The 27,037-nt window shown below is 37.4% G+C and overlaps 1 protein-coding gene across 2 annotated transcripts; it reads right to left on the bottom strand.

The window, feature by feature from the left end:
• Positions 1-1,990: 1,990 nt before the first annotated feature.
• On the bottom strand, positions 1,991-26,834 carry PTCD2 (pentatricopeptide repeat domain 2). Of its 2 annotated transcripts, XM_014055180.2 has the most exons (10): positions 26,679-26,832; positions 18,032-18,124; positions 15,305-15,434; positions 13,834-13,951; positions 12,919-12,997; positions 10,934-11,025; positions 9,164-9,277; positions 6,892-6,966; positions 5,108-5,218; positions 1,991-2,445 (listed from the first exon to the last, which is right to left on the bottom strand). In XM_014055180.2, the coding sequence occupies exons 1-10, from the start codon at positions 26,791-26,793 to the stop codon at positions 2,221-2,223; spliced, it is 1,152 nt and encodes a 383-aa protein (XP_013910655.2). In that variant the 5' UTR covers positions 26,794-26,832; the 3' UTR covers positions 1,991-2,220. The 2 variants fall into 2 exon arrangements, with proteins under 2 accessions (XP_013910655.2, XP_087571789.1); XM_087715663.1 differs by lacking the exon at positions 9,164-9,277 and having other exon boundaries at positions 26,679-26,834.
• Between the last annotated feature and the right edge of the window lie 203 nt (positions 26,835-27,037).

Here is a 27,037-nt window from a genome sequence, read left to right on the forward strand (position 1 = left end):
AATCCGGCCACACGCCCAAAGTCCTCAATGTCCTTCATTAATTTCGGTCCTGAGATTAGAGGGTCTTCCACAATAAAGACCATGTCGTCAGCGAAGGCCTGTGTTTTATATTGTTCTTTTTTTATGGTCAAACCCCTAATTTCCTGATTTAATCTTATCTGATTTAGGAGTACTTCTAACGACATAATAAATAGTAATGGGGAGAGCGGACACCCTTGTCTAACACCCTTTCCGATTCGTACCCTCTCTGTTAATTCTCCATTAATTATAATGTTTGCTAATTGCTGTGAATATATAGTTTCTATAATCTTAATAAATTTGTCGCCAAATGTCATCATTTTTAGTTGTGTGATTAAAAAATTCCAATCTAAGTTATCGAATGCTTTCTGCGCGTCGAAAAAAATTAATGCTAATTGTTTCTCAGATCTTGTTTCGTAGAATTCCAAGGTGTTAATTATTATTCTTGTATTGTTCCGAATGTGTCTTTTAGGGAGAAAGCCGTTTTGGTCCGAATGGATGTTTTGATTTAATATTATTTTTAATCTTTACGCCAAAATTGATATAAAAATTTTGTAATCCGTGTTTAACAAGGATATAGGTCTATAGTTTTGAATTTTACTACTATCCGCCTCTTCCTTTGGTATTAGGGTAATGAAAGCTTCCCCCCATGATTTTGGAACCTTACCGTTTTGTAGTGCCTCATTAAATAATTCTAATAATTTGTCTTCTACGGTATTTTGGAGTTTTTTTATAGATTTCCGACGGAAGCCCATCTGGACCAGGTGTTTTATTGTTTTTTTGTTTTTGAATGGCCTTTTTCAATTCCTCGTGTAATTTCCTTGTCAAGCATCTCTCTCATCTCCTCCGGCAAGACTGGAAGTTTCTGTTCCATTAGGTATTTTCTGATGTCTTGTTCACTAATTTCGTCCGGTTCATATAGTTTCTTATAGTAGGGGGGGATGGTTTGTTTTTTTCCCCCCGGCGCTCAGTTTTCACTTTCAAGGTGTCGCCCTTCTGTTGTCTCTATCAGTATGCCTCGGCACCGCCTCACCAGAGTTTTAAAGCTGATTCAAACCCTCGTGACTCGCAGATCTTTCCCCCCTTTTTCCCACGAGGAGGACAGATCCAACCGACTGTCTTTCTCTTCACCGTCTCGCCCACTGTTAATCCTCCAAATTTAAATATTCAAAAACTCAGTCCTTCTCTATCCGATCTGCCACTCGGCTCTCTTAAATCTTTCCCTGTCCGTCTTTACTCGCCGCTTCAGCTCAATGCACCCACTTACGTATCCGTGCTCAGAACAATTAAATTATTAATTTCTTCAAATTTAGGTTCTTAAATCAAGGTCTTTCGTTTACCGTCTTTCAATCCGATATGTTCCCTGCAGCTGTCTTTCCCTTCCTTGTTAAAGGCTGGCAGTCACGTCTTCTGGTCGGCCATTAATCAGCCGACCTCCTTTGCACTCGATCTGAGGGAGCCTCTTGCTTTGTGGGGGAGATCGCCTTTCTCCCTCCGCTGCTCCGATGCTTCCCCTCTCCACTGGTCCTCGCACCTCGAAAAGACCTTGCCTGCTACAGCCACGCTCGTGCAAAAGGCCGGGCGAACCGAGCAGAGGATCTGTCAGCAGCTCGCACCGGCGTGATGCCAAACCGGAAGGCTTTCAGGACAAGGACCAGGAATTGGATAAAATCTTAATAGGACCAGACGAGAAATTAATCTCGAAAATATATAACTGCTTGCTGATCCGACCATGGATGAATGTGATATGTTAATAGCCCCCAAAAGCCCAGTGAAATTTGAGGCTAAGTGCGGGCCTGAAGTTGCATCTCTCTAGCCCAAGACTATATAACACTATTTAACAGAGGTTCTTCCCTTTAGTGAATTGCTCAAAAGAACAGAACAAGGGAAAGTCCTTTCTGTCTTCTCCGTACCACTTTCTCTCCAATAGAAACCAATGAACATGACAATATGGAATCAAGAAAAGCCTTGATGAGCTTGTCAAACTCTAATTTTCCCTGCAGTTTGTTTTAACTGTTTTTGCAGAATGCCTACTATGAAGTTATGTCAGGTCTTTACATTATTTACTTGGCAATATACTAGCAAAACCATTCGTATAATTTATGAATATCAACATTCCTCCAAAAAATCCCATATTAAATGAAAATCTTGTAAGAGAGGCAGGCGTATTTTAGGAAAGAATTCCTGGTGGAGAAAGTGCGTTCAATCCGTTAGCAGAAACGACTGAAGAGGCTGTAAAGTTCGTTGACTCCGTTTTGTTTCTTTCAACAGCTGCATTTTGTACCCTTTGGGGTGAGGGACCTCACACAGCAGGTCATCCAGAGTCAGTTCATTTATCTGTCCTGAGACTTTTAACTTGTTGACAATTTCTTCAAACTGAATAATGAAGTCTGGATTGAGTTCTAGTTTTTCTCTGGCAGACATTATCTGGAAGATTACAACAAACAAACCACGATCAATATAGAATTGTTCTTTTCTATGCCAAATCATGAAAAACTTTGACCAAATGTACAGAAACAAGACCCTAATCCAGTGATGGTGAAACTTTTTCGACTCGTGTGCCAAAAGCACACACATGCGCACTATCACATGCATACATGTCCACCCCCATAATTTTATGCCCCGCCCTCGTGCCGTGCCCCTGTGTGCATAAACCCCCCACTGCCCCACGCATGGTTTTCTTGGAGACTGTGGAGGGCAAAAATGCCCCCCCCCCGATTCCCTCCGGAGGCCAGAAATGGCCCATTTTCTGACTTCTGGTGGGCCCTGTAGGTCCGTTCTTCTCTCTCCCCAGGCTCCAGAGGCTTTCTAGGAGCCTGGGAAGGGCAAAAAATGGCCCAACATGCAAACTCAAAGTTCAGGAATGGACTTTTGGATTGCCTTTTGGGCCGTTTTTCTCCCTCCGGAAGGCGAAAAACAGTCGAAAATCAGCTGGCTAGTGCACATTGTAGTTGACAGGGCAACACCTCACATGCCCTCGGAAATGGCTCCACGTGCCACATGTGGCACGTGTGCCATAGGTTTGCCATCATGGCCCTAATCCAATTCCTCTTGTTGATTTGTTACGAAGGTGCACTACACCTGGGAAACACTATGCATCAATGCATATCTTGGGCAGCTAAAAGCCACAAGCTGCAGAAGTTTTAAACTTGTGGATTGCTAGACATATCCTAAAATATTTGTTAAAGGTAAAGGTTCCCCTTGCACATATGTGCTAGTTGTTCCCGACTCTATGGGAATGGTGCTCATCTCCATTTCTAAGCCGAAGAGCCAGCACTGTCTGAAGACGTTTCCGTGCTCATGTGGCCAGCATGACTAAACATTGACGGTGCATGGAACACTGTTACCTTCCCACCAAAGGTGGTCCCTATTTTTCTACTTGCATTTTTGCATGCATTCAAACTGCTAGGTTGGCAAAAGCTGGGACAAGTAACAGGAGCTCACTCCGTTACGCGGTGCTAGGGATTCCAACTGCAAACCTTTCTGATCGACAAGCTCAGCGTCTAAGACACTGAGCTACTGTATCCCTGTAAAATATGTGTTAATAGTGGCTAATTATGGTAGATAAGAAAAACATTCCTAAGGGTAACCATGATCAGCAAGCTCTATCAATATGTTAAGAGGCTGTTTAAACAAATGGTTATTTCAATTTTTTTTCAGATTGATTTGTTTATAAATAAACGATTCTCACTATTTACAGTGTAATTTACTTTGGACTGAAAAATCAGGAACAGCGGTGTTTTCTACTGAATTAGTAATACTTTTAGCTGATATAAAGCAAATAAAGTATACAGTAGTACAAATCATCTAGCAAATTTCAGCGAGATGTGGGAAATAAGCACAACAGCAGAGGTACATTTATTCCTGGTATAAAATGATTTCCAGTGATTTATTCCTTTGAGCTGCATTTAGGGTGACATTTCCCTGCTACATAAACAGCTCAAAAGAGAAATTAGTAATATAGTTCATAGTGCTTTCCGTATGCAGCAAAAAAGGCTACAAAAGTGGTGTGTGTGTGTGTATACATACACACACACACACACACATATAAATATACATACCATCAAGATAGCCATATATACATACATACATACATACACGCACACACACACACACACACACACACACACATATATATATATATATATATATATATATATATATATATATATATATATATATATATATACACACACACACACATATACATATACATATACGTACGTATGTAGTATTTGTGCTGATAAATAAATAAAGGGAGACTAGTATAGATCTATTTCAAGCTATTTAGCTCTCATCAGCTAGCCATACCCTTACTGGAATTCGAACCTGGGCTGTATTGCATATTAGGCAGATGTTTCAACCACTAAGCCACAGGCTCTGATCCGTTATCAGCTGACCCAGGGAGAAAGGTATATATTTAAAGTCACAACCCCTGGTATGCCCCAATTATGGGAGGAAGCTAACTGCTTCCATTCTCTGTCCATCGGCTCGTCACAAGAGACCATCCAGACAGAAAGCCCAATATTTTAAATGTAACAAAGGCAACAGTAAAATATTGGGCTGTCTGTCTGGATGGTCTCTTGTGACGAGCTGATGGACAGAGAATGGAAGCAGTTAGCTTCCTCCCATAATTGGGGCATACCAGGGGTTGTGACTTTATATGTGTGTGTGTGTGTGTGTGTGTGTGTGTGTGTGTGTGTGTGTGTGTGTGTGTGTGTATATATATATATATATATATATATATATATATATATATATATATATTTATATATACACATATACATATACATATACGTACGTACGTACGTATGTGTATATGTATATGTGTATATATAAATATATATATATATATTTGTTATATTTATGCTGATAAATGTGACTTTAAGTATATATATATATATATATATATATATATATATATATATATATATATATATATATATATATATATACACACACACACACACACACACACACACACACACATACACACCAAGATAGCCCCCCCCCCGCCTGAAAGGAAATATAGAGAGCTATAGTTCTAGCTATAAAAAAAGCATGCTTCTATCAAATAATTTTCACTTACCACATCCTTACAAAAATTAGGTTTTCTCACAAAGTATGTATCAATTTTTGAAGCTTTTTCCAGTGTTTCCACAAGATTCTTTAGATTTCCAAAGGCAGCCAAAAGAAGAATCTTCAATACAAACACAGCAAAAGAATAATGCTTTAACAAGTTCTGGATTGTTTCAGAAGAAAAATCTTCCAAACAGGCACCAGGTCAAAAGTTTTAGTACCAGTAGCCCTGATGATGATCAATCAACTGCACTGTTCGTAAAAGATGGAGAATATGGTACCCTTATGGATTCTACAGCTATTGCTGATCATCAATTGTGGCAAATTCCAGGTATACATTTTTCAATATAAAACTTGCATTATAAAAGTGACAATAAAAGTTGGGATATAGAACCTTTCTGTTTCTTTTATTATTCTATTCACAATAATAGACAGAACTAGGACTGCAAGGCAATCAAACCAGTTAGTCCTAGAGATCAACCCTGACTGCTCTTTAGAAGGCCAGATCCTGAAGATGAAACTCAAATACTGTGGCCACCTAATGAGAAGAAAGGACTCACTGGAGAAGAGCCTAATGCTGGGAAAGATTGAGGGCAAAAGAAGAAGGGGATGACAGAGAATGAGGTGACTGGATGGAGGAACCCAAGCAGTAGGCGTGATCTCAAATGGACTCCAGAGGATGGTAGAGGACAGGAAGGTCTGGAGGAACATTGTCCATAGGGTCGCGATGGGTCGGACTTGGATACAACTTTGCAACTAACAACAAAAAGGGAAAAAACATGCTGGAATTGAAACTTTACAGCAACCTTCTCCATGTTGACAATCTCCTCCTCAGGAGATTCGGCCCAAAATAGTGGTGAATGTTATGCTAAAAGGGCTGCTTAGGAACATTCTTGCTATTACTATGGAAATCACCATTGCCCTTTAAGTCCAAGACATTACCACAAACCAATAAAATTGGAATGAATGTGAGGGAGGAATGGGAAGGAATATGTGAAGAAGAAATTGTTTTGTTCCTAAATAAGCATTAGATTTCGGATTGTCTTGTATCTGCTGTCCCTTCCTCCATCTGCCCCTCTTCCTACCACTCCCATAGATTTTTGTATCTTCAATTTTAAGCAAATATATTTTGACGTAGTGGCTATGGCATCGAAACCACTAGAAACCGGAAGATTGAGTTCTAGCCCCGTATTGGGTCAATCACTTTCTCTCAGCCCTATGTAGGAGGCAATGGCAAACTACTTCTGAGTAACCTTGCCAATAAAACAGTATAGACTTGTCCACCAGGCTGTCGCCGAGAATCAGACACATTTAAATAAATAAAAATGGAATACTAACGGCTCCTGTTTTCAATGGCATATCCTCTCTGAGATTATCTCTGCTTGCCCACTTTTCACTGTTCTTTCAACATCTTGTGTGTTATTTACTCCTACATTTGCTGCCATGGAATTTTTTTTTATTAACAAAAGATTTTAAGAAGATTCCTTTGAACCTTATTACTGATGTGACTTATAGAAATGTCAGCACATTTGAATAATTTAACCATTGATAATTTAAATATAGAGTTGATGAACAGTCAATGAAGAACTGCTTGTTTTTTTCCCCAGCATTGCCATAAAGCAAATTAAAACACTTTAAGAATTAAGGACATAAAGAAAACAGTATGGCAGACATATTTTAATTAGCGTTTGAATAGAGCAGGCTAAATTACTATATGTTGTTTAAGACAAGGAATATCCCCTCTCTTAAAAAAATACCATCAGAACTTAGAACACACAAATTAATTGCATTTACCTTTAGATTATCATATACTATACTTTCAGTGGGCTGCAACTGTGAAAAATAGTATTGGGCCTTCAAAAAATCATTCTGTAGAAGGAAACAAAAAAGAATAATTACTAATGCTTTAAAATATTGTCTAACATTTTATTTAAATCCTAAATAAATCGGCTCTCACAACATCTCAATAATAAATAGACTTATAGTATACATATTGTTCTAAATCAGAAGTAGTATTTATTCAGTCAATGACCAGCAAATTTAAAAGAGTAACAAAACAAAGTAATACAGCATATAAGACAAATCACATGATATAACATTCATACCTCTATTACTGTATTACTACATTAACTGCCCAAGTAATGGTAAATTTAAAAATGTAATATAAATATCCCAAAGCAACTCATTAAAAATAACTACCTAAAAGTAGTATTAGGGATAAATGTGAAAACTTCTTAAACCAATTATTTCTTTAATTGCTGTCTTGTTTTCATTGCAGCAACATAAAATTTCACTAGTGGAAAAAGTGGGTTTCAAATCCTGGAGAACATAATTCCGATAAAATTTATATACTCTAGCTAGGACCATTTCTATAAGGGGTTGACATATAAATAGACCTTATTTTCCTTTAAAATTTACAATATAATAATATGTGTAAGATGGTTTCAACTTCTTTATCACCATGGACAAATGTGCTCCAGTATGGGTATTTTGTTTTATCTGTCTTGGAATAGTGCTGATGGAAGAATGTTGACTTTAAAAAATCTCAATTTAGAGAAAGTGAAGTTTTGTAGGTCACAAGCTGACTCCCATGCACCCTTATTTATTCATATGCTATCATGTTGGGACAATCTGTTGACTTCCAACCAAGACTGATGAGCATTCAAAATGCCTTTCAAATAGAAATCCCCAACCCTGGCAATTTAAAGGTATTAATCTGCTCTATGCCCTTCTACTCTCCATCCAGTGAGCAATATGTTGAATCTCCCAATGGTGAACTCCCATTTTCTGTCACAGTTAGTCATGTTGACTAAAACTGCTGGGAATTGGAATTCAACAATGTCCAGGGGTTGACTTTCACATTCATCACTGTTATATGCTGTTCAACTCACTCTAAGGCCACCTCCAAACTGGCAATATTTGGGCCCTCTAGCTTTTGGGGATTTTTCATCTTTATTCTGGGATGGGAAAGCATTTTCCCATTCAAGATGGACATAATCTGAGGGTTATCTTAAACTTAAAGAGTAGAGGGAGGTTGTGGCCATAGGGCCTTTCAACAGAAAACATTTGGTTCTACCAGTTCCTGGATTAGGATACAGAGGCAATTACTGATGTTTTAATCACCTCACAAATACATTACTGCAGTGCACTCTTCAAAAGTCTGCCCTTGAAGTCCATGTTAGAAGCTACATCTGGTTTAAAATGGGCATACTACAACATGTCCATGTAACTCCCAAACTCCACAAACTATACTAGTCACTAGTTGGCTTCTGAATGCAATTCAAGGTGCTGGTTACTGTCTAAAAAGCCCTTCGTGGCATAAATGCCTAGTTAAAGAGACAGCCTATCTCTATGTCTATGCATCTGCTGAGAATGAGGAGAGTAAGTGCGCTTTGAGTCCCTTCAATAAAACTATGTTATCTACTGGGACCTAGGAAGTATAACTTCTTGTGGGTGCCTTTCTGGGGCAGCATCCCTGTTGTAACCCATATGCCCTCCCACTGATGATGTTCAGAAGGTTGTTGAAAACCTGTCTGTTCTCCAGGCCTGGAAGGTAGGATGAGGTTAAGCACCTATTGGATGTTTTATCTGTTGCAGAGAGTTTGCCCGCTGGATTCTTACAATTTGTTTCCTTAGGTTTTTTTAACTGTTAATCCCTTTTTAAGCATAAGCCACAGTAGTGAAGTTACTGTACATACCAGTGGTGGGTTCCAGGTCCCGTTCCAACCAGTATGGTTGGAACGGGCCCGGCGGCATCCACATGGACGCACACAGGGCGCGTGCATGCGTCTTAGCGTCTCGTGAGCCTCCATGATGCTCGAGCTGCTCAGGAGAGTGTCGTGCAGATGCTGTACGTGCCATGCGTGGAAGACTTAAAAGACTGATAAGGAGCTCGGGCAGGCAGGTGGGACCTCTGGAGCACTGTACCGGAATGGTATCCGGTGCTCTGGGCTGGCTCCGGTACGCCTGTATCGGGGTGTACCGCCTGCAACCCACCACTGGTACACACACATCCAAGGATACAGATATCAAACTGCACTGAGAGTAGAAATAAATAATCCTGTACCTGTTTCAGACCAAGTGCTACTATAAAATATTGTGTCCTTCTTGAAAGCTCATGTCCATGGAGATGTTTATCTTCAAGTAACGTATTCACAAATGTCCAAGCTTCTGGACTGTTCTGCAGGGTGCAAGATTTTTAATATATGTACAATTACAACACAGAGATGTTAGACCTTTACTGAATTTTAAGTGCTTGGGCTGTGAAAACTGCACAAAATTCTTTTAAAATTTTGTGCTAAAAAAAACATTCACTGATTATAAAAGCAAAACCAAACTGAAAATAGGCCATTTATAAACTCCTGTGGAAAGTGGAGCTCAATGGATACCACAGTCTGTTTAATTGATTTGTGAACACATCAGGTAAGCTAATATTCTCTAATGGAAGGCCATTTATTTCTGGAAATCAATAGGTAGCAAACTTCAGCAAGCCTCTGTGTCAGACACAAGTAAAGGAAGAAGCATATCTCCTATTGTTTCCAAGCTATTGAACTGTCTATTGTTTCTTGAAGGAGGAAGAGATCCGGATGGAGAAAGATAAATATGTAAATACTGTTATGTACTTTTCCTCATAGAAAGCAAGTTTAATTTATTATTAAGATACTATGGACATTATTTTTTATATTAGTCAAAAAACCTACCAAATGACTGTGATACATACCTGTTTTGGTATATCCTTTATAAAGACTACTGCAGGATTTTATATTACTGAAAATATCTGCTTTTGTGTCTCATAGTTTTATGTAACTATTGATGGCTGTGATGCTCTTTACACACTGTGTATCTGCGCTATGGTATTCACAGCTCATGTGGCAATTTAAAGAAATGATCCTTTTTCCAAGACAAATGGAAGAAGGATCACGCTGTCAGCAGCTACTTATCTTGATGGCTGAGAATTACCTCTCGAATTCCAGGTAGCTAATACATCACATAACAACGCCACCGTAGATTATAAAGATTATCCTCCTTGAGTCATCTTTGAGTAAATCTCACTGGCTATATGTGACATTAAACATTGGTTTGCTAAGTTGTAACCTGAGGCAACAAGGCTATTATGATCTTATGTCAAAATAACAAATGCGATAACAATATTAAATGCATTTACCTTAAGTTTTAATTTTTAAAAATCGTATTTATTTCTATTTCTTTGTCAAATTTAGATATTTTATATTGTTGATTAATCTACGACAAGGGTGTCAAGCTTTATTTCATTGAGGGCCACATCAGGGTTGTTTCACCTCAGAGGGGGCAGAATGGGCGTGGCCAGGGTGGGCATGGCCAGCTCGATGTCACTCGTGTCGAGGGCGCCTCTGGTAGCCCGAGCGCTCTGCTTACAAGCTCCGTTTTTGGCTGTGATGGCCTTCTGCAATCCTCTGCATGCGAAAACAGAGCTTGGAATGGCTGCACACGGCCCTCCCAAGTCTGTTTTTGCTAGCAGAGGCACTGCGGGCCACTCCTTTGCTGTTTCCAGGACGGCCCCACGGGCCAGATCTAAGCACCCCACAGGTCGGATCTGACCACTGGGCCTTGAGTTTGACATCCCTGATCTAGGACTATATGCAAAATATGCAACTTTCCACTTCAGTAGCTATAAAACACCATCCGTTTAACTCCAGGGAAATCACCAAGACAGAGAGAAAAAGAATGCAACCATTCAATGATATTCTTTTTACGTTTAGTCACAAGAAAAAGAAAGACTAAAAAAACCCCCCAAATTAAAGAGGAAACATAGACACAAAATCATATTAAACACAATTTAAACAATATATATTATTACCAGTTTGTAGCATATTGCAAATGCAAGCAAGTAGGTGTCTTGATTGAATCTGATATTTTCCCTGTCCATTTTTAATAGCACGTTCAGAGCATCTGTGGAATATAATTTTAATTTTAAGCTTTCTTCAGTATTCATAATTAATCGCATATTCCAACTGTTAATAATATTTGTAACTGAAATAAATTTATTTTTAAAAAAACACTTGGGAGAATCAATTACATACCACTAGATTCTTTCAGGGTTCCTTGGTGTTATTCGAGCATGATTGCTTTGTTTAATTACCAAAACTAGGTACCATCACACTATCAGATAATGTTGCCTATTTTCAGTAATGAAACATCTGCAACAAAACAACCAAGCTCAGAGAGCATCAAGGACTCCTCATTTCAACCATGAACTCCTCTATCAGCACTTGATTCTTTATTTTAACTCAGGTATTCCCAACTTTTTGGGCAAATAGGTTCTTTTGGGACATATGAATGCCTGTCATAGACACTCATTCAAAAATTCTGCCATAGTAAGAAGCTGATTTATACAATGCTTGCCATGGTGGGTGAGGCAGTTAAAAAATAACAATTTAGCAGGGGACAAACTTGGGAAGTTTTTCCTATAGTTATCTTTTCCCCATCTCTCAATAAAGGTAAAGGTTCCCCTTGCACATACGTGTTAGTCATTCCCGACTCTTGGGGGCGGTGCTCATCTCCGTTTCAAAGTCGAAGAGCCAGTGCTGTTCAAAATATATCTCCATGGTCATGTGGCCGGCATGACTAAACACCGAAGGCGCACAGAATATTGCTACCTTCCCACCAAAGATGGTCCCTATTTTTCTACTTGCATTTTTACATCCTTTTGAACTGCTAGGTTGGCAGAAGCTGGGACAAGTAATGGGAGCTTACTCCGTAGTGAGGTGTTAGGGATTCGAACCGCCAAACTGATTACCTTTCTGACCAACAAGCTCAGCATCTTAGCCACTGAGCCACCGCATCCCACTTTCAATAGGCCTATCTTTCAATAAGCAAGAATATTTTCAGAGGAATCATTGGAATATATCTGCTTACCACTTTTACTTTCCAAGAATGCCTATGGGATTCAAATGCATTCTTGCAAGCCAAGATGATACCACAGGTTACTGCAATGCAATTAAAGAATGTATTCAAAATTACATTGGGTGGAGCAGGGACCTGGTAGGTGCCAAGGTGTGTGGCTATGAATAATGCAGCCTCTATTCTCCATGTTGGGGATGCAATTAGAACATTTATACTTAAATTCTAAGATTGCAATAGTTCAGTGGAAACCATATATATATCATAATAGTAAAACAATATGCTATGTGATAGCAAAAAACCTGATGCATCATTCTGCACCTGAATCATGCTAAATATATTGCCAGAAAATCAGTGTCATTACAAAATCCTCAATAATTAAAAGGTGTAATAAAAAATTAAAAACATTAAAAGTGATAGACATCTTGCAAAACCTCATGGCAACTTGTCTTGAGATTTGGAATTGTTTTTTTAAAAAAAGAATTTTGATTCCATTTTGGAAGTCCATGAATACCTAGAAGTAAGTGCTGTGGTAATTTCAGTTTTAAATGTCATAAAGCTGAAGTGCTATGCAGAGTTTCTTGGAATTAAGTCTTATTGTTAACTCTTCCTTTCTATTAAGACATTTACATTCAATGTCATGTGCCATGGCAAAATTAATGTTGTGGTCTGACAAAATTCAATCTTGTCAAGGCTTAGAAGTTTCCATTCTGCCTCCCCCACAGAGTAAAAAAAATTTAAACTCCAAAAATGTATCAAGTATCATTATGTTCACTGAATGAAAACAAACATCTAATGAACAGAGACTTAAGAAAGCTACAATTATTTTAAGAGATGTGTTATAGCTCTGTAATATCCAAAAGTAATCATGCAAAATATATTAGATCAAATTATTCAGTGACAATTTTATTATTATGTGATTAATATTATCTTTCCCTTTACCTTCATAATGGCCCTTTTCAAATAACATGTCCATTAATATATTGAATGATGTGTAATCTCCAAAGAAACCATTTAGAGTCTGAAAAGAACCAGAAAATATAACTGTATTGACTATTTTCATCTAAATAATTGTTTCCATGGAAATAACTTTATTCATAATACTTGAGAAACACTTGGATAAAAATTCAGGACTTTAAATTTCAGGATCATTCTCTCCAGCTGCACGAGAGATTTCATCATTATCAAAATACATTTATCACCATAGTGCTTCTGAAAATAAATTATCCAATGTTGATTTGGTTTAAAGGTGATTTATTAGAAGACTGTTCGAAAAGTTCTTGGAAATGCAGATCATGGAATGTGTTCCTTTGGATTTTAATCATAGACTAGAGGAGGCTGTGCTCAAACCTTGGAGTAATCCCCAGTGAAACAAGACTTATTTCCAAGCTTGTAACTGGCAAGAACAAGGATGAAGAAGTAACTAGGATTTCAGAAAGGTATATTTAATAGTAATCCGAGATAAGTACAAAATCTTGGAAATAATTTCTCAATCTTAGTTATAGTGAATTGATTAATTTTCTTGAAATGCTTGTTCTTGTATCTATCAGCTGGTGGATGAGTTCCCAGTTATGAGACGAGCATTCATCCATCTTCTTCCCTGCTTTTCCACTATCCTTCACTCCAAGTATAGCATAGGAAAATCTCCAAACTTTTGTCATTCATTTGTATAACTTGAGGCTCAAGATTCCAGATGTTCCAGAAATTTAAATGGAGCCCAAAATAAACCAATGGACCTTAGAAAGCTCCACTGATTTTAAGACGGTGGCATAGGAAAAATAAATTGCCCTATGGGTTGAATTTCATGATTAGAATCTTAGAAAATAAAAATAATTCAAAGATAGTCCTGAATTTCACCTGGTCTTTGATGAGTTCCAGTGCAACTGCTTCAAGGTCTAGTTCATAACATAACCTCATAAATATGGGTCCAAATCTGAACTCCCCAAAGGCTCTGTTGCTGTTCTCTTCGTGATACCTGAGTAAAAGAGAGTTTTTGTTATGATGATGATTTCAGCCTAAAGATCAGACAGACAGGATAGAGCAGGGGGTCACCAACTGGTGGTCCATGGGAAAATGTTGGTGGTCCACAGAAAAATCTTTGCATTTTTGCATTTTTTATATTGCACTAAATCAGGGTGTCCTCAAACTATGGCCCCTGGCCGGATACGGCCCACTGAAGAATTATTCCTGCTCGCTGAAGGGATGGGGTTCTTCAGGCACTTAGCTTGGCTGCCTGTTTAGTAGCTCCAACCCTTCCCTCCCTGGGAATCCAGGTGCTTGAGTGAGTGCTGTATGAAACTTTGGCCAGGCTCCTCGAAACACAGCATTTGCGCAGGGGGGGGGGATCTAGTGCCCGGGCTGGCTACAAGACAAACATTCATTCTTGGCTGTATTTGAGAATCTTAACTGCAATGGACAGCAAGCCTAGGATTGTTCACCGACAAATGCGCGCACGACAAAAGCGCGGTGAGAAAACTGTGATGTTGAAATCGCACCCACATAGGCGTGCCAACAAAAGAGCACCGACAGAAGCGCGCCATCAACAAACAATGCGAAAACAACGTAAGACCGCACTGTCGACATTGCAGTTTTATTGGCGCGGTTTTGTTGGTGCGCTGTTGTCGGGTGCGCATTTGTCGGGTCACGACCTAGGATTGACTCCAGGCGTTTCTCTTCACTAACAGGCAGCCAACTAAGTGCCTGAAGGACCCCATCCTGTCACTAATTCATATTAGTGGTCCACGGGATTTAAAATTATGAATTTAGTGGGTCCGAGGTCCAAAAGGTTAGTGACCCCTGGGATGGAATATATTCATACACTATATTGCCAAAAGTATTTGCTCACCCAACCACATAATCAGACTCAGTTGTGAGCGAATACTTTTGTCAATATAGTGTACCTCAATATGAATCTTCCACAAGATAGGATCCAAGATGTTGGGAAATTTGATAGTTACTTGCTTAGTTTCCAGAAAACCTACGTCATTCAATACCATTCAACAAAAAATAGTGACAAGAGAAGAGTTTAAATAACAGTTTCCCAAAAGTAGCTCTTTTCTATCAAATAAATTTTGTATGCTATTAAAAGATTCTATATGGTTTTCTTCCCTTTTACTATGTTGTGGTTTACATTATTTCCATAAGAATGAAATGTGAACAACCAATCCCTTCTTTTACTAATGTACAATACTGTTCTGAAAAAGACAAAAATAAATCATATGTAAAATAATTAAGAATAGTCTCATTATAAAACTTCCTGATTGTAACCTGATCAGAAATAGACCAAAGATAATACAAATGAATATATGCATTACTGAATGACTCTTACCTGTATATGGTTCTTTTGACTAATTCTATTTCATTTTTGGATTGACATAGATATAATACATTTATTAATTCGGGTTTGAGGATGAGGGCATTATTTGCTAACTTTTTTTCAACAGTTTTGAAAAATGCATCTGAAATTTAAAACAAAATGTAAATTGTTTATATCATATTTAATTGTATTTATAATCAGCTACTCAGGTTACACATAATATTGCAGAATTGACAGAATAAAATGAAGCTGACTGTTGCTTTGGTTTATATCTAGGATGATGTAACTTCCCAGTTTATCTGGAACAGTCAGTCCCCTTTTGCAGAAAGTATCCTATACATCAGGCACATTCTCCAAGCCAGGAAAATATGCTGGTTTCCAGACTTTGGCCTAATGCGGCAGGAACAAAACACAAACAGCCAGAAGCTCAAGTTTGCCAGAATAACAGCATGCTCATCTGAGTCACAGACCAGGAAACTGCATCTCTTCCCTGATCATGATGAGGGCTACCAAATATGGTCTACCAAAAAGCCTCTAGATCAGTGTTTCTCAACCCTGACAACTTTAACTCCTGTGGACTTCAACTCCCAGAATCCTGGGATTTTCTCCAAATGTACTGTACTATACTGAATCTGCTGAGCATCAGGACCTGGCCAATTTCCTAAAGCTAATGCCCTGTATAGAATAACACCTGGCTACAAACATCTAAAAAGTCCCATTAAGGACAATACCTGTTACAAGGTAACTTTTCAACTTGTAAAGCGTTTCCATGACTATTATCAAGTTGACATTGTAGGGAGGGAGAATTCCATGTGTACCTTCGGCCAGAGTCAGATCTCATATTTCTACAGCAGGCGTGTGAGGCGCAAAGGTTCATAGCCTGCTACAGGACCTCCTTGGTGGATGTGATTTATGACACAGACTGAGGGGAGGGGAGACACAGGGGTAAAGTTCAGATGCCATTAAACGGAAATCAGATTTGGCTCCGCAGCAGAAGAAAATGCCAAAATTTTGCTCCTAATAAATGACTGGATTTCTTTTGAACTTTGGCTTGAGGCTCGTAATTTACTTAGGGCATCTTTTGGAAACTTCACAGTGCCTCCTGGTTATCAATTAACAAACTTTTGTGTGAGTATTGAGTCTGGTTGTGATTTCAAAAGAACCCATGATATTTCTTCTGTGATTTGATTGCAGTTGGGACTTATCCATTTGATAGTACAAGATCTCATACATACAAGAGTTATCATGCTTCAAAAATAATTTTAAAAAGTGCTTTGAACCTAGGATAAATATAATGCTTTTCTGCTACTCATTAAAACATTTGTTTCTTTTTTCAAGTTTCCATATAAACCCAAAAAGAGAAATGCTTTAAGAGTCCCTTTAAGGACTCAATTCACTGAAATAGCTACACTGTGTTTTCAAGCTTTTAGAGAAGACAAAGCTGCTTTAATAGTTAAGAGAGGTGTTTGCACAATATTTGAAGCATATTTTATGAATCACTTTTGAATAGTGCATATCTCTGACATATACCTAATAAAAACTCCCAAAGTATTTTAGTATTTATTTATTACTAAATTTATATACTACCAATCTCTATTGGTAGTATATAAATTTAGTAATAAATAAATACATTTATTCTTAGCAAGAAAATACAGGTAGTCCTCGACTTACAACCATAATTGAGCTAAAAATTTCTGTTGCCAAGGAAGACATTTATTAAGTGAGTTTTGTCCCATTTTATTACTTTTCTTGCCACCGTTGTTAAGTGAGTCATTGCAGTTAATTAGTAACATAATTGTTAAGTGAATCTGGCTTCCCCATTGACTTTGCTTGCCTGAAGATCGCAAAAGGGGATCATATGACTCAGGGACACTACAGCAGTCATAAATACGAGTCAGTTGCAAAGCATCTGAAATTTAATCGCATGAGTATGAGGATGCTGCACCATTTGTAAGTGTGAAAAAAGGTCATATGTCACTTTTTTTCAGTGCCATTGTATCTTCTAATGCTCACTAAATGAACTGTTGTAAGTGGAGGATTACCTGTACAGCATTGCACTGCATATAAATATTATTTGGGGAGGGGGGGGGTTAGAAGCTTAAAGAGACAGGAGTACCTTAGCTATCATACTGTATGGATAAACAAAAAATTATAGACCCATATCATTACTTAATATAGATTATAAAATTTTCACTAAAATATTAGCGGATAGGTTAATGTTGGCTATTCAGCAATTGATTCATAATGATCAAACAGGTTTTATTCAAGGGAGACAAATGAGAACTAACGTAAGACTAATTCTCAATACATTAGAATACCTGGGAAAGAACAACCAAATTCCTGCTGCGCTTATATTTTTAGATGCTGAAAAAGCCTTTGATCGAGTGAATTGGCAATTCCTGCTGAAAATATTGCAAAAAATGCAAATAGGAGAGCACTTTTTACAATCAATTAAAGCAATATATCAGGAAGAAACAGCTCAAATCATAATTAATGGGAATCTAACAGATTCATTTAAAATTGAGAAAGTTACAAGGCAGGGTTGTCCCTTATCCCCATTATTGTTTATTATAACTTTGGAACTATTGTTGAATAAAATACAAGGTTCAGGGGACCTACAGGGAATCAAGATTAGGCAGCAAGAATACTGTATGGATAAACAAAATTAGAGCTTGTACATCGCAGATTAAAATTATGCTCCTTAATTTTAATTTGCAAATGATTATTTGATGTAAATACCTTTTTGTCCATATATTTTATATTCATTTTCCAACTTCTTTTCTTGAAATTTACGTAACTGCAGAACATCTTCTGTTAACAAGTAACGTTTTGCTGAAATTGGAACAAGAAAATACAGTAGTGTTTTATTTATCCTAAAAATAATTAGTTTTAACCTTAATTAAATAACCATTATTTCCAACTAGAAAAATAATACAAGATCTTAGAAACTTTTTCCTTTATGCAATATTAATCTGACATATCATGATTTTAAGCATTCTATTGTAATACTTAAATAGGTTTCCACTATGATCACTTCTTACATAACAGTAAAAGTCAATCAGCTTTTGCAAAATAAATGTGAATAAGTTCAATTCCTCAAAAAAAGTCAAGTCTCAATCATATAAACTCATCATTCTGATTTCTGATGCTCCCTGCCCGCTTCCCAACAAGGATCTCAATGGGGAAGCCGTCAGGAAGTCAAAAGTCACTCTACTCTGTTTCTCTATTTAGGTAAGGAAATATCTCTGAAAGGCTGACCCAACAAGGCACAGGTTGCCTAATAGCTGCTGATTAGCATACTTTTCTACCATTTTAAAGGTAGAAATGGGACAATCACTTCAATAAGCTTAGTATATTTTTAAAAACAGAGAAAAAATATAAAAAGATTTTTAAAAAAGATAAAAATAAAAAAAAAATTGTCCTATCTATGTGTGACCTGGTCTTATCCACTTTTCAGTATTTGTCTGCTAAATACAGTCTTTATGAAAAAAAAAGTTAAGTGTGACTCCTGGACATTAAACACTGTCCACCCCATCGTAATAATGGATCCAATTTATATCTTCACAATATGATCTACTAAATCCGTGTACATATTCCTTCGTTTATTCCTATTCACCCATTCCCATTCATACAATACATACTTGCCTAGTACTGTTAAACTTGTTTCTTGTATTGTTTGACTTTTTGACAACACATTATATAAACACAAAACATATTCTCTTTGTACTTGTGGATTTGCCTTCCCTAATTTGTCTCTCTCTGGATGTTGCTGGAAAAAATTCTCAGAGAACATTATCAAAGAAGTTCTAGTCTGAAATAATAATTAGCAAATAATTAATATCCTCCCTCTCCTAAGCTATATTTCCAGAATACACTCTGTGCCAAATTGGGAGTGGCATGAATGCTACCTTGAGCTACTGAACAAAAAGTGAGATAAAAAAATCAATCAAGTAAACACACTATTGGTATTAATCCAGAATTAGGTCCTGACATTTGGGGTTCTTATGCAACAATCTGTAACAGAACTGATTTATTTCTAGTTCAGTTGCAGAACAAATAAATTCACAGAAAGGGCAAACTTTTCATTGGCAATAACAAACTCTTGTATTTCCAGTAGTGGAAATGTTTGCCTCTTCTGACCTCAGGGGTTTCAGTTGATGCAGCATCAACTTCACAAGTCCTAAAGGGGAAAGGTGGCTTGACCACTTGGTTAATCCCTTGCTCATGACCACCTGAATGCACATTTGGTTGATTCTGCTGAGTCTGATTTTGATTCTATTTCAAAACAGAAGCCAGGATTGATCAGGATTATTCTCATTCTAGAGTTTTACAACTGTTCCCATGAGTATAGTAGGTGCAATGGAGTATAGTAGGTGCAATGGAGCCTGGAATGAAATTGACACGAATCCTTTTTTTGCAGAAGACCTGGTTATCTCCTGAAGGATTTTGCTGTTAACAGCTGGCATAGACAGATATCAGGCAAGAAGAGTCCAGTAACATGCTCCCAGATTCAAGATGTGTCCATTTGTCCAAAAGGATGATCTAGCCCAGGGGTCTCCAACCGCCAGTCTGTAGCCCAGTACTGTTGAGAAGTGGACCACACAAGCAGCAGGAGAGTGGGCAAAGCTTTATTTGCGCATATGTGGGATTAGACTGCTGTGCACAACCTCTTCCCCTTGTCATCGCTGCCGCTCCGTTGGGGACTGCTGATCTAGCCCAATCTAGACTTTTCTTGCTGATTTACCTGATCATTGCGATTATTTAGGTTTATTTTTCAAATGAGTTGTTTTTTTTTTTTTTTTTTTTTTTTTTCTGAGAACTTTTTTATTTTTCTTTAAAAAAAAAAAACACAAATATGTCATCATTTGTCAGTCATTAAGACATTGAAGTACAATTTTTTTTTTGTTGTGTATACCCCTCCCTCCCTCCACCCCCCCATCCCCCCTCCTCCTTCCCCCCCCCCGACTTCCCAGAACCCGTACACGGTATGGATTTTTAACTAGCACAGTCTAAAATCTATTGAGAAAAAAGAAATAAAGAAATTAATGACATTCTAGATTGAACTTAGCTTCTTCTTACTGAACTGACTTTTAACAGTTTAAATCATTTCTGATCTTAAGCATAGGCTAACTGGAATTTCTTAGTCCCGTATTTATTTTGTATATAGTCAATCCATTTTTTCCAGTCTCGTTTATATCTCTCATTTGAATGATCTTTGAGATATGCCGATATTTTAGCCATTTCAGCTAAGTTTGTTACTTTCAATGTCCATTCTTGGATTGTAGGCAAGTCTTCCTTCTTCCAATATTGCGCCACCAACAGTCTTGCTGCAGTTATCAGGTGCAGAATCAAATTAGTCTCTACCACTGTAAAATCAGTACATATACCTAGTAAAAATAACTGAGGAATAAACTTTATCCTTCTTTTAAAAACATTTTGCATGACCCACCATATTTTTATCCAAAATGCCTTAACCTTTTGGCAGGTCCACCATATATGATAATATGTAGCATCGAGAGAACCACACCTCCAACATTTAGGCTGTACATTCGGATACATAGAAGCCAACTTTTTAGGATCTAAATGCCATCTGTAGAACATCTTGTAAAAATTTTCTCTCAGATTTTGAGCTTGTGTAAATTTCACATTTCTTACCCAAATTCTTTCCCATGTATCCAACATTATTGGTTCCTCAATATTTTGAGCCCATTTTATCATACAATCTTTAACTAATTCTGTTTCCGAATCCATCTGTATTAATACATTATATATCCTCTTTATATGCATTAAGCTTTGATCTCTTATTTGTTTAAACAGATTATCCTCAACTTGAATAAAACCAATTTTTTGATCTATTTTCCACCTAGCCTGTAATTGCCCATACTGGAACCATGTTTGAATTACCTTCTCCTCTTTTAATACCTCTAAAGATTTTAATTGTAATACCCCCCTTTCCGAGGTAAGAAGCTGTCTGTAAGTAAATCTGTCCTGTTTTTGTGCTGTATTCATATTTTCAATTGCATGTCTAGGAATTGCCCACATGGGTATCTTGTCATTTAATTTATATTGGTATTTCTTCCAAACCCGCAATAAAGCATTTCTTAAAATATGACTTTTAAAGTTCTTATCCAATTTTTTGTTGAATAACAGGTAAGCGTGCCAACCAAATACCAGATCGTGTCCCTCAATGTTCAATATTCTATCATTGGTTAAATGAATCCAATCACTAATTACAGATAATACCACTGCATCATAATATAGTTTTAAATTAGGTAGTTTCAGTCCTCCTCTCTCACGTACATCTTGCATTATTTTCATCTTTACCCTCGGCTTCTTTCCTGCCCACACAAATTTGTTGATACCCTTCTGCCATTCTAAAAGGTTCGCATCTTTTTTAAGTATAGGTAACATTTGGAAAAGAAATAAAAATTTTGGTAAAATGTTCATTTTCACTGCCGCTATCCTGCCCAGCAAAGATAAGTGCAATTTCTCCCATTTTTTCATCTCTATCTGTATGCTATGCCAAAGTGGTTCATAATTATGCTTATATAACTTCCCATTTGAAGTTAAAATGTTAACTCCAAGATATTTGACTTTTTTAACTACCTCACATCCTAGCATCACTCCTAATTCTTCCTTTTGTTTAATATTCATATTTATAGCTAATGTTTTGGTTTTTCCTAAGTTTATTTTAAAGCCAGACACTTGACCATATTGATTAATCGTATTCATTAAAACCATACTGGATTCCTGCGGTTGTTCCAATATTATGACCAAATCATCCGCAAAAGCGCGGACTCTATATTCTTGCTGCCTAATCTTGATCCCTTTTAAACCATCCAAGCCCCGTATTTTATTCAACAATACTTCCAAAGTTATAATAAACAATAATGGGGACAAAGGACAACCCTGTCTTGTACCTTTTCCAATTTGAATAGAGTCTGTTAAACTTCCATTGACTATGATTTGTGCTGTTTGCTGTTGGTATATTGCTTTAATTGACTGTAAAAAATTATCTCCTATCTGCATTTTTTGCAATATCTTCAACAGAAATTGCCAGTTAACTCGATCAAAGGCCTTCTCAGCATCCAAAAATATAAACGCAGCAGGGATCTGGTTGTTCTTTCCCAAATATTCTAATGCATTAATAATTAATCTGACATTACTTTTCATCTGTCTCCCTTGTATAAAACCTGTTTGGTCCGTATGTATCAATTGTTGAATGACCAACATTAACCTATTTGCTAATATTTTAGTAAAAATTTTATAATCTACATTCAGTAATGAAATGGGTCTATAATTTTTGGGTTGAGTAGTATCTTGATCTTCTTTGGGTATCAAATATATAAACGCTGTCTTCCAAGATGGAGGGACTTTACCTTCCGTTTGAATCATATTAAATAATTCTCTAAGAGGTTCTACCATTTCTAACTGTAAGTTTTTATAGTAAACCGCTGTCAAGCCATCTGTACCTGGTGCTTTCCCTGGCTTTAATTGCTTAATTACCTGCAGGATTTCCCCCGAGGTTATTGGTTGATTCAATTTTTGCCTGTGTTCTTCTCTAACTGAAGGTATTTTCTCCTTGTCTAAATATTTGTCTATGTCTAAACCATTAATTTTATCCCCTTTATACAGTTCTGTAAAAAATTCCCAGAAAGCCTTTTGAATCTCTTCCTGTTGGAACACCTCCTTCCCTCTGTAAATCATTTTAGATATATTTCGAGTTTTCCTTTTTTTCCTAATCTGATAAGCTAACCATCTGCCAGGTTTGTTTGCATTACAAAAAGTATTGTGTTTTGCATATAATAAATTAGTAGCTACCTGGTCAGAGATCAACATGTCAAATTGAGATTTTAATATGTTAATAGTTTCCTTAACCTTTGTATCGTCTGGTTTCCTTGTTAACTCCAGCTCTTTTCTCTTAATTTCCTCTTCCAGTTCTGTTCGTTTTAACCCTTGCTTATTTCTATGTGTTTTATTTATATTCATCAAAACTCCTCTCATATACGCTTTGCTTGCATCCCATACAAATTCCATAGATGTACCCTTATTCATATTCAAAACAAAATATTCAGATAGTAATTTTTTACAATCATTAATATAGTTTTCATATCTAAATAAATTTTCATTCAGTCTCCAAAACCTTCTTGCCTGCACTACCCTTCCCAACTCCATCCAAACTGGGTTATGGTCCGAAAGGACTCTAGCTGCAATCTTTGTTTTCTTGACCCTAGAAAGCAAATCATTAGTGGTTAGAATAAAATCAATCCTTGAAAGGGATTGATGCCTGTCCGAGAAGAAAGTGAAGTCATATTCCTCTGCATTTCTTTCTCGCCAGATATCTCTCAATTCAAAATCATCCATAATGTCAAAGAAGGATTTGGGTAACTTTGCTCGCATCTTGGTATTTAGGCGGGAAATCTTCTTATCTCTCTTAGTGTCTATCACTCCATTCCAGTCACCCAATAGTATACAGGAACTATAGTCCCACTGTACTAATTTAGCATGAAGATTTCTATAGAATCTATCTTGCTGTTGATTGGGTGCATAAATTCCCAAAAGTAATGTCTTTTTCCCTTCTAAGATCAAGTCTAAAGCAATATATCTTCCGAAGGGATCTGCTTCTATTAATTCAGCTTTCATATCTTTTCTTAAGTATACAACTATACCATTCTTCTTTTCCATAGCAGAAGCTGCAAAATGTTGACCAAGTTTTGAGTTGATCAAATATTTTTGATCAGTTGACTTGATATGAGTTTCTTGCAAACAAATTACATCGTTCTTAAACTGTTTAAGATAATGAAATATTTTCTTCCTCTTCTGTGGAGAGTTCAGTCCGTTGACATTCCATGTTAAAATCTTAGTTGTCATCTTTGGTTGGTTGAAGCATTTTTAGAGCTTCCTGCACGGCCTGTTTAACCTTAGGTTTAGCTCCTCCCACTGCTTCCAGATTTGTTGTTGTAGTTCCTTGATCGATGGCCGATAATTGTTGATACTGTTGCTTCTTAGCTTGTTTCTCCATACGTCTAGTAGTCATGCGGCTAGGTCTTGGTTCCATAGCACCTTGCACTTCTAGAGAAGAGAGATGCTCCATCTTGTCTGGTGGTTGTGTAGTTTGCTGTCTATCCTGTCCTTCTTGTGGTCTTTCTCTAGGTCCAGATGGTGCAGGGTGTCCGGCCTTCAATATATTATAATAAAAATCTCGGGCTTTCCATACAGAGTTGAGGCGGTACCTTTGCTTATCAAATGTAAATATGATGCCGAATGGTGCATCCCATCTATACTGTATCTGACGGTTTCTGAGTTCTTCGACCAAAAAAGCGTAGTCTCTTCTGGCTCTTAACATTTGAGGTGGTATCTCTTTCAAAACAGCCAGGTCTTGACCGCCAATTTGAAGCTTAGTGTTATAAGACGCTTGCAGTACCATATTTCTGAACTCTCTTGTAGTAAAATATATAACGATGTCTCGAGGAAGCTGCTTCTGCTTTGCCAGCCAGGAGTTAACGCGGTAAGCTTTGTCAATTTGCCAGCCTTGGTTGGTCCCTGGTCTTCCCATCCGGCGGTCAAAAGCTTCCGATAGGATCTGTTTCAGGTTCTCCTGTTTCTCCTCACGCAGCCCCCTTACTCTTAATGCAAGCTCCATTTGTCGGTACTGTATCATAATAATTTCTTTTTCAGCATTTTCCACTTTTTGTTCCACCACCTCTGTTTTCAATGTCAAGTTAGCATTGGCATCATTAAGAACCTCTAGAGTATCTTCCACTCCAGAAATATGTTCTGTTAATACAGTTACAAGACTCAGCATGTCGTCTCTAATTTTATCAACCTTAGCCTCAAATTTCTCATACAACTCCTGTTTAAGTCCTTTTATTTCACTTTTAATTTCACTTTTAATTTCTTCTTTCATTTCTTTTATTTCCTCTTTTCTCTCCTCTCTATTATCTCTAAATTTATCTTCCATTTTAATTGTCTGTGCATTAAGAGCCTCGCTTAGATTACTCAGAAAAAATTCTTTCGTTAACACATCCCCAGCAGGGGGCGTAGGAAGCGGAGGCTGCAGCTTTGTGCCAGGCACTGAGGGTGTGCCCCTGGAAGTAGAGGGTGAAGACTTCAAGTTAATATTTGGTTTTGAGGCCATTTCAAAATTTGTCTGCCTGCAGTTAATAAAACTCTCATAGAGTTTTATCAAATGAGTTGTTGTAAACTGGATAAATGAAAGTGGCATTCGCATCAACTAAATATCAACAGAAACTCTTTAATATTTGAAGCATGCACACTTTTATTGTAACAGTCACCTACATTATAATTATCACCTGCTTAAAAACAAAAACAAAAAAAATCATGTAAAATTTATCAGTATGTGCATATTTCATTTGTATTCAAAGCCTATAGTACATAAAACAAGGCAACATTTTCAAAACAACATTTGAATAAGGTTGTATAATTGAGATCTGCGTATGTGGATCTAACTGGGTAAGTTGTAGTGGTTGTTTTTTACTCTATTTCATTATGTATGGTCTTATTGTTTTGTATGTTGTATATTGATATGGCTCCTACTTAATCATTGCTTATTATTACTGTCATTACTAGAATTTTAGGCTTCAAAATTAGCATCTTTAAAATTATATTGGCATTTTAACAAGGAAATTCTAGGTCTCTTTTTTAACTTTAGGATAACATGTTTCTTTCTAATTAGCCAAGCCATTTCTTTTCCTATGTGAGCACTAAACAACAGAGAGCACATTCTGAAAGTCCTTGAATACACTTGCAAGTTTTAAGAAAGTTACAAACCCAACTGGGAAAGAGTAATGCACACCCTTTAAATTTGCCGCTTGTGAAATGTTACCTAGAACGAATGTTTTACATGTAATTAATATCTTTGATCACTTTATTTCTGATGTATCATATATATCCAATGTATATATAATTTATTTCCTAAAAAGACTTCACTGCCCTACTCCTTTAATAAATGCTTTTTGCTTGCTCGAATTTCTTGGTGATTCCTATTTTCAGGTGGGCAAAGAACCCCTTTGCAAAGGCAAAAACTGTCTCTTCCAAAGTCTTAAGCAGCTCCACGTCAAATTCGGGTGCCTGACTTTAGAAGCCACGGGGCTCGGATTGACTTGCTTCAATCATAAAACACGCCTGCACAGGGCAACTTCGTCCAAGCACCTTCCAAGGAGGCAATATTACTTATAAGATTTTTATGGCCATCCGCCTTAAAATACATCTTTGGGCGGCTCACAATAGTGGTTGTTGTTATTTATGGATTATACATTAAAATCTCAGAGCTGCAAAGCAACCTTTCCATGTATTCGATCGCTTTTTAAAGAGGGACCTAGAATTTCCCACCATCTTTCTTTTCTTAACACCGGTTCCAATGTACCTCCTTGAAAGCAGTTCCAACAGCCAACTCGGTCCGCAACCAACCCGCCGGCCGCGGAATATTCGGCTGTCTTTCGCAGGAGTCGACCCGAGGTTCTAACTACCAGCGCAGCCATTTTACCGCCGGGACATACGAAGAACCGCTATAGGCAAGGAGGCGCTAACGGACCGTCCAAGAAGTGTGCTCTTCTTTCCGTTAGTACTCTATGGTCACATAGGCTTTCGCTTAGAGCAGGCGTGGGAAAACTGTGGCCTGTGGCCTTTTTATGACATACGGACTTCAACTCCCAGAATTCCTGAAATCAGGTATACTGGCTCAGGAATTCTGGGAGTTGTAGTCCACATGCCATAAAAGGGCCG

This window comes from Thamnophis sirtalis, unplaced genomic scaffold (assembly GCF_051295495.1).
Source record: "Thamnophis sirtalis isolate CommonGarterSnake01/CBP01778 unplaced genomic scaffold, rThaSir2_p1.2 scaffold_5, whole genome shotgun sequence".
NCBI lineage: Eukaryota > Metazoa > Chordata > Lepidosauria > Squamata > Natricidae > Thamnophis > Thamnophis sirtalis.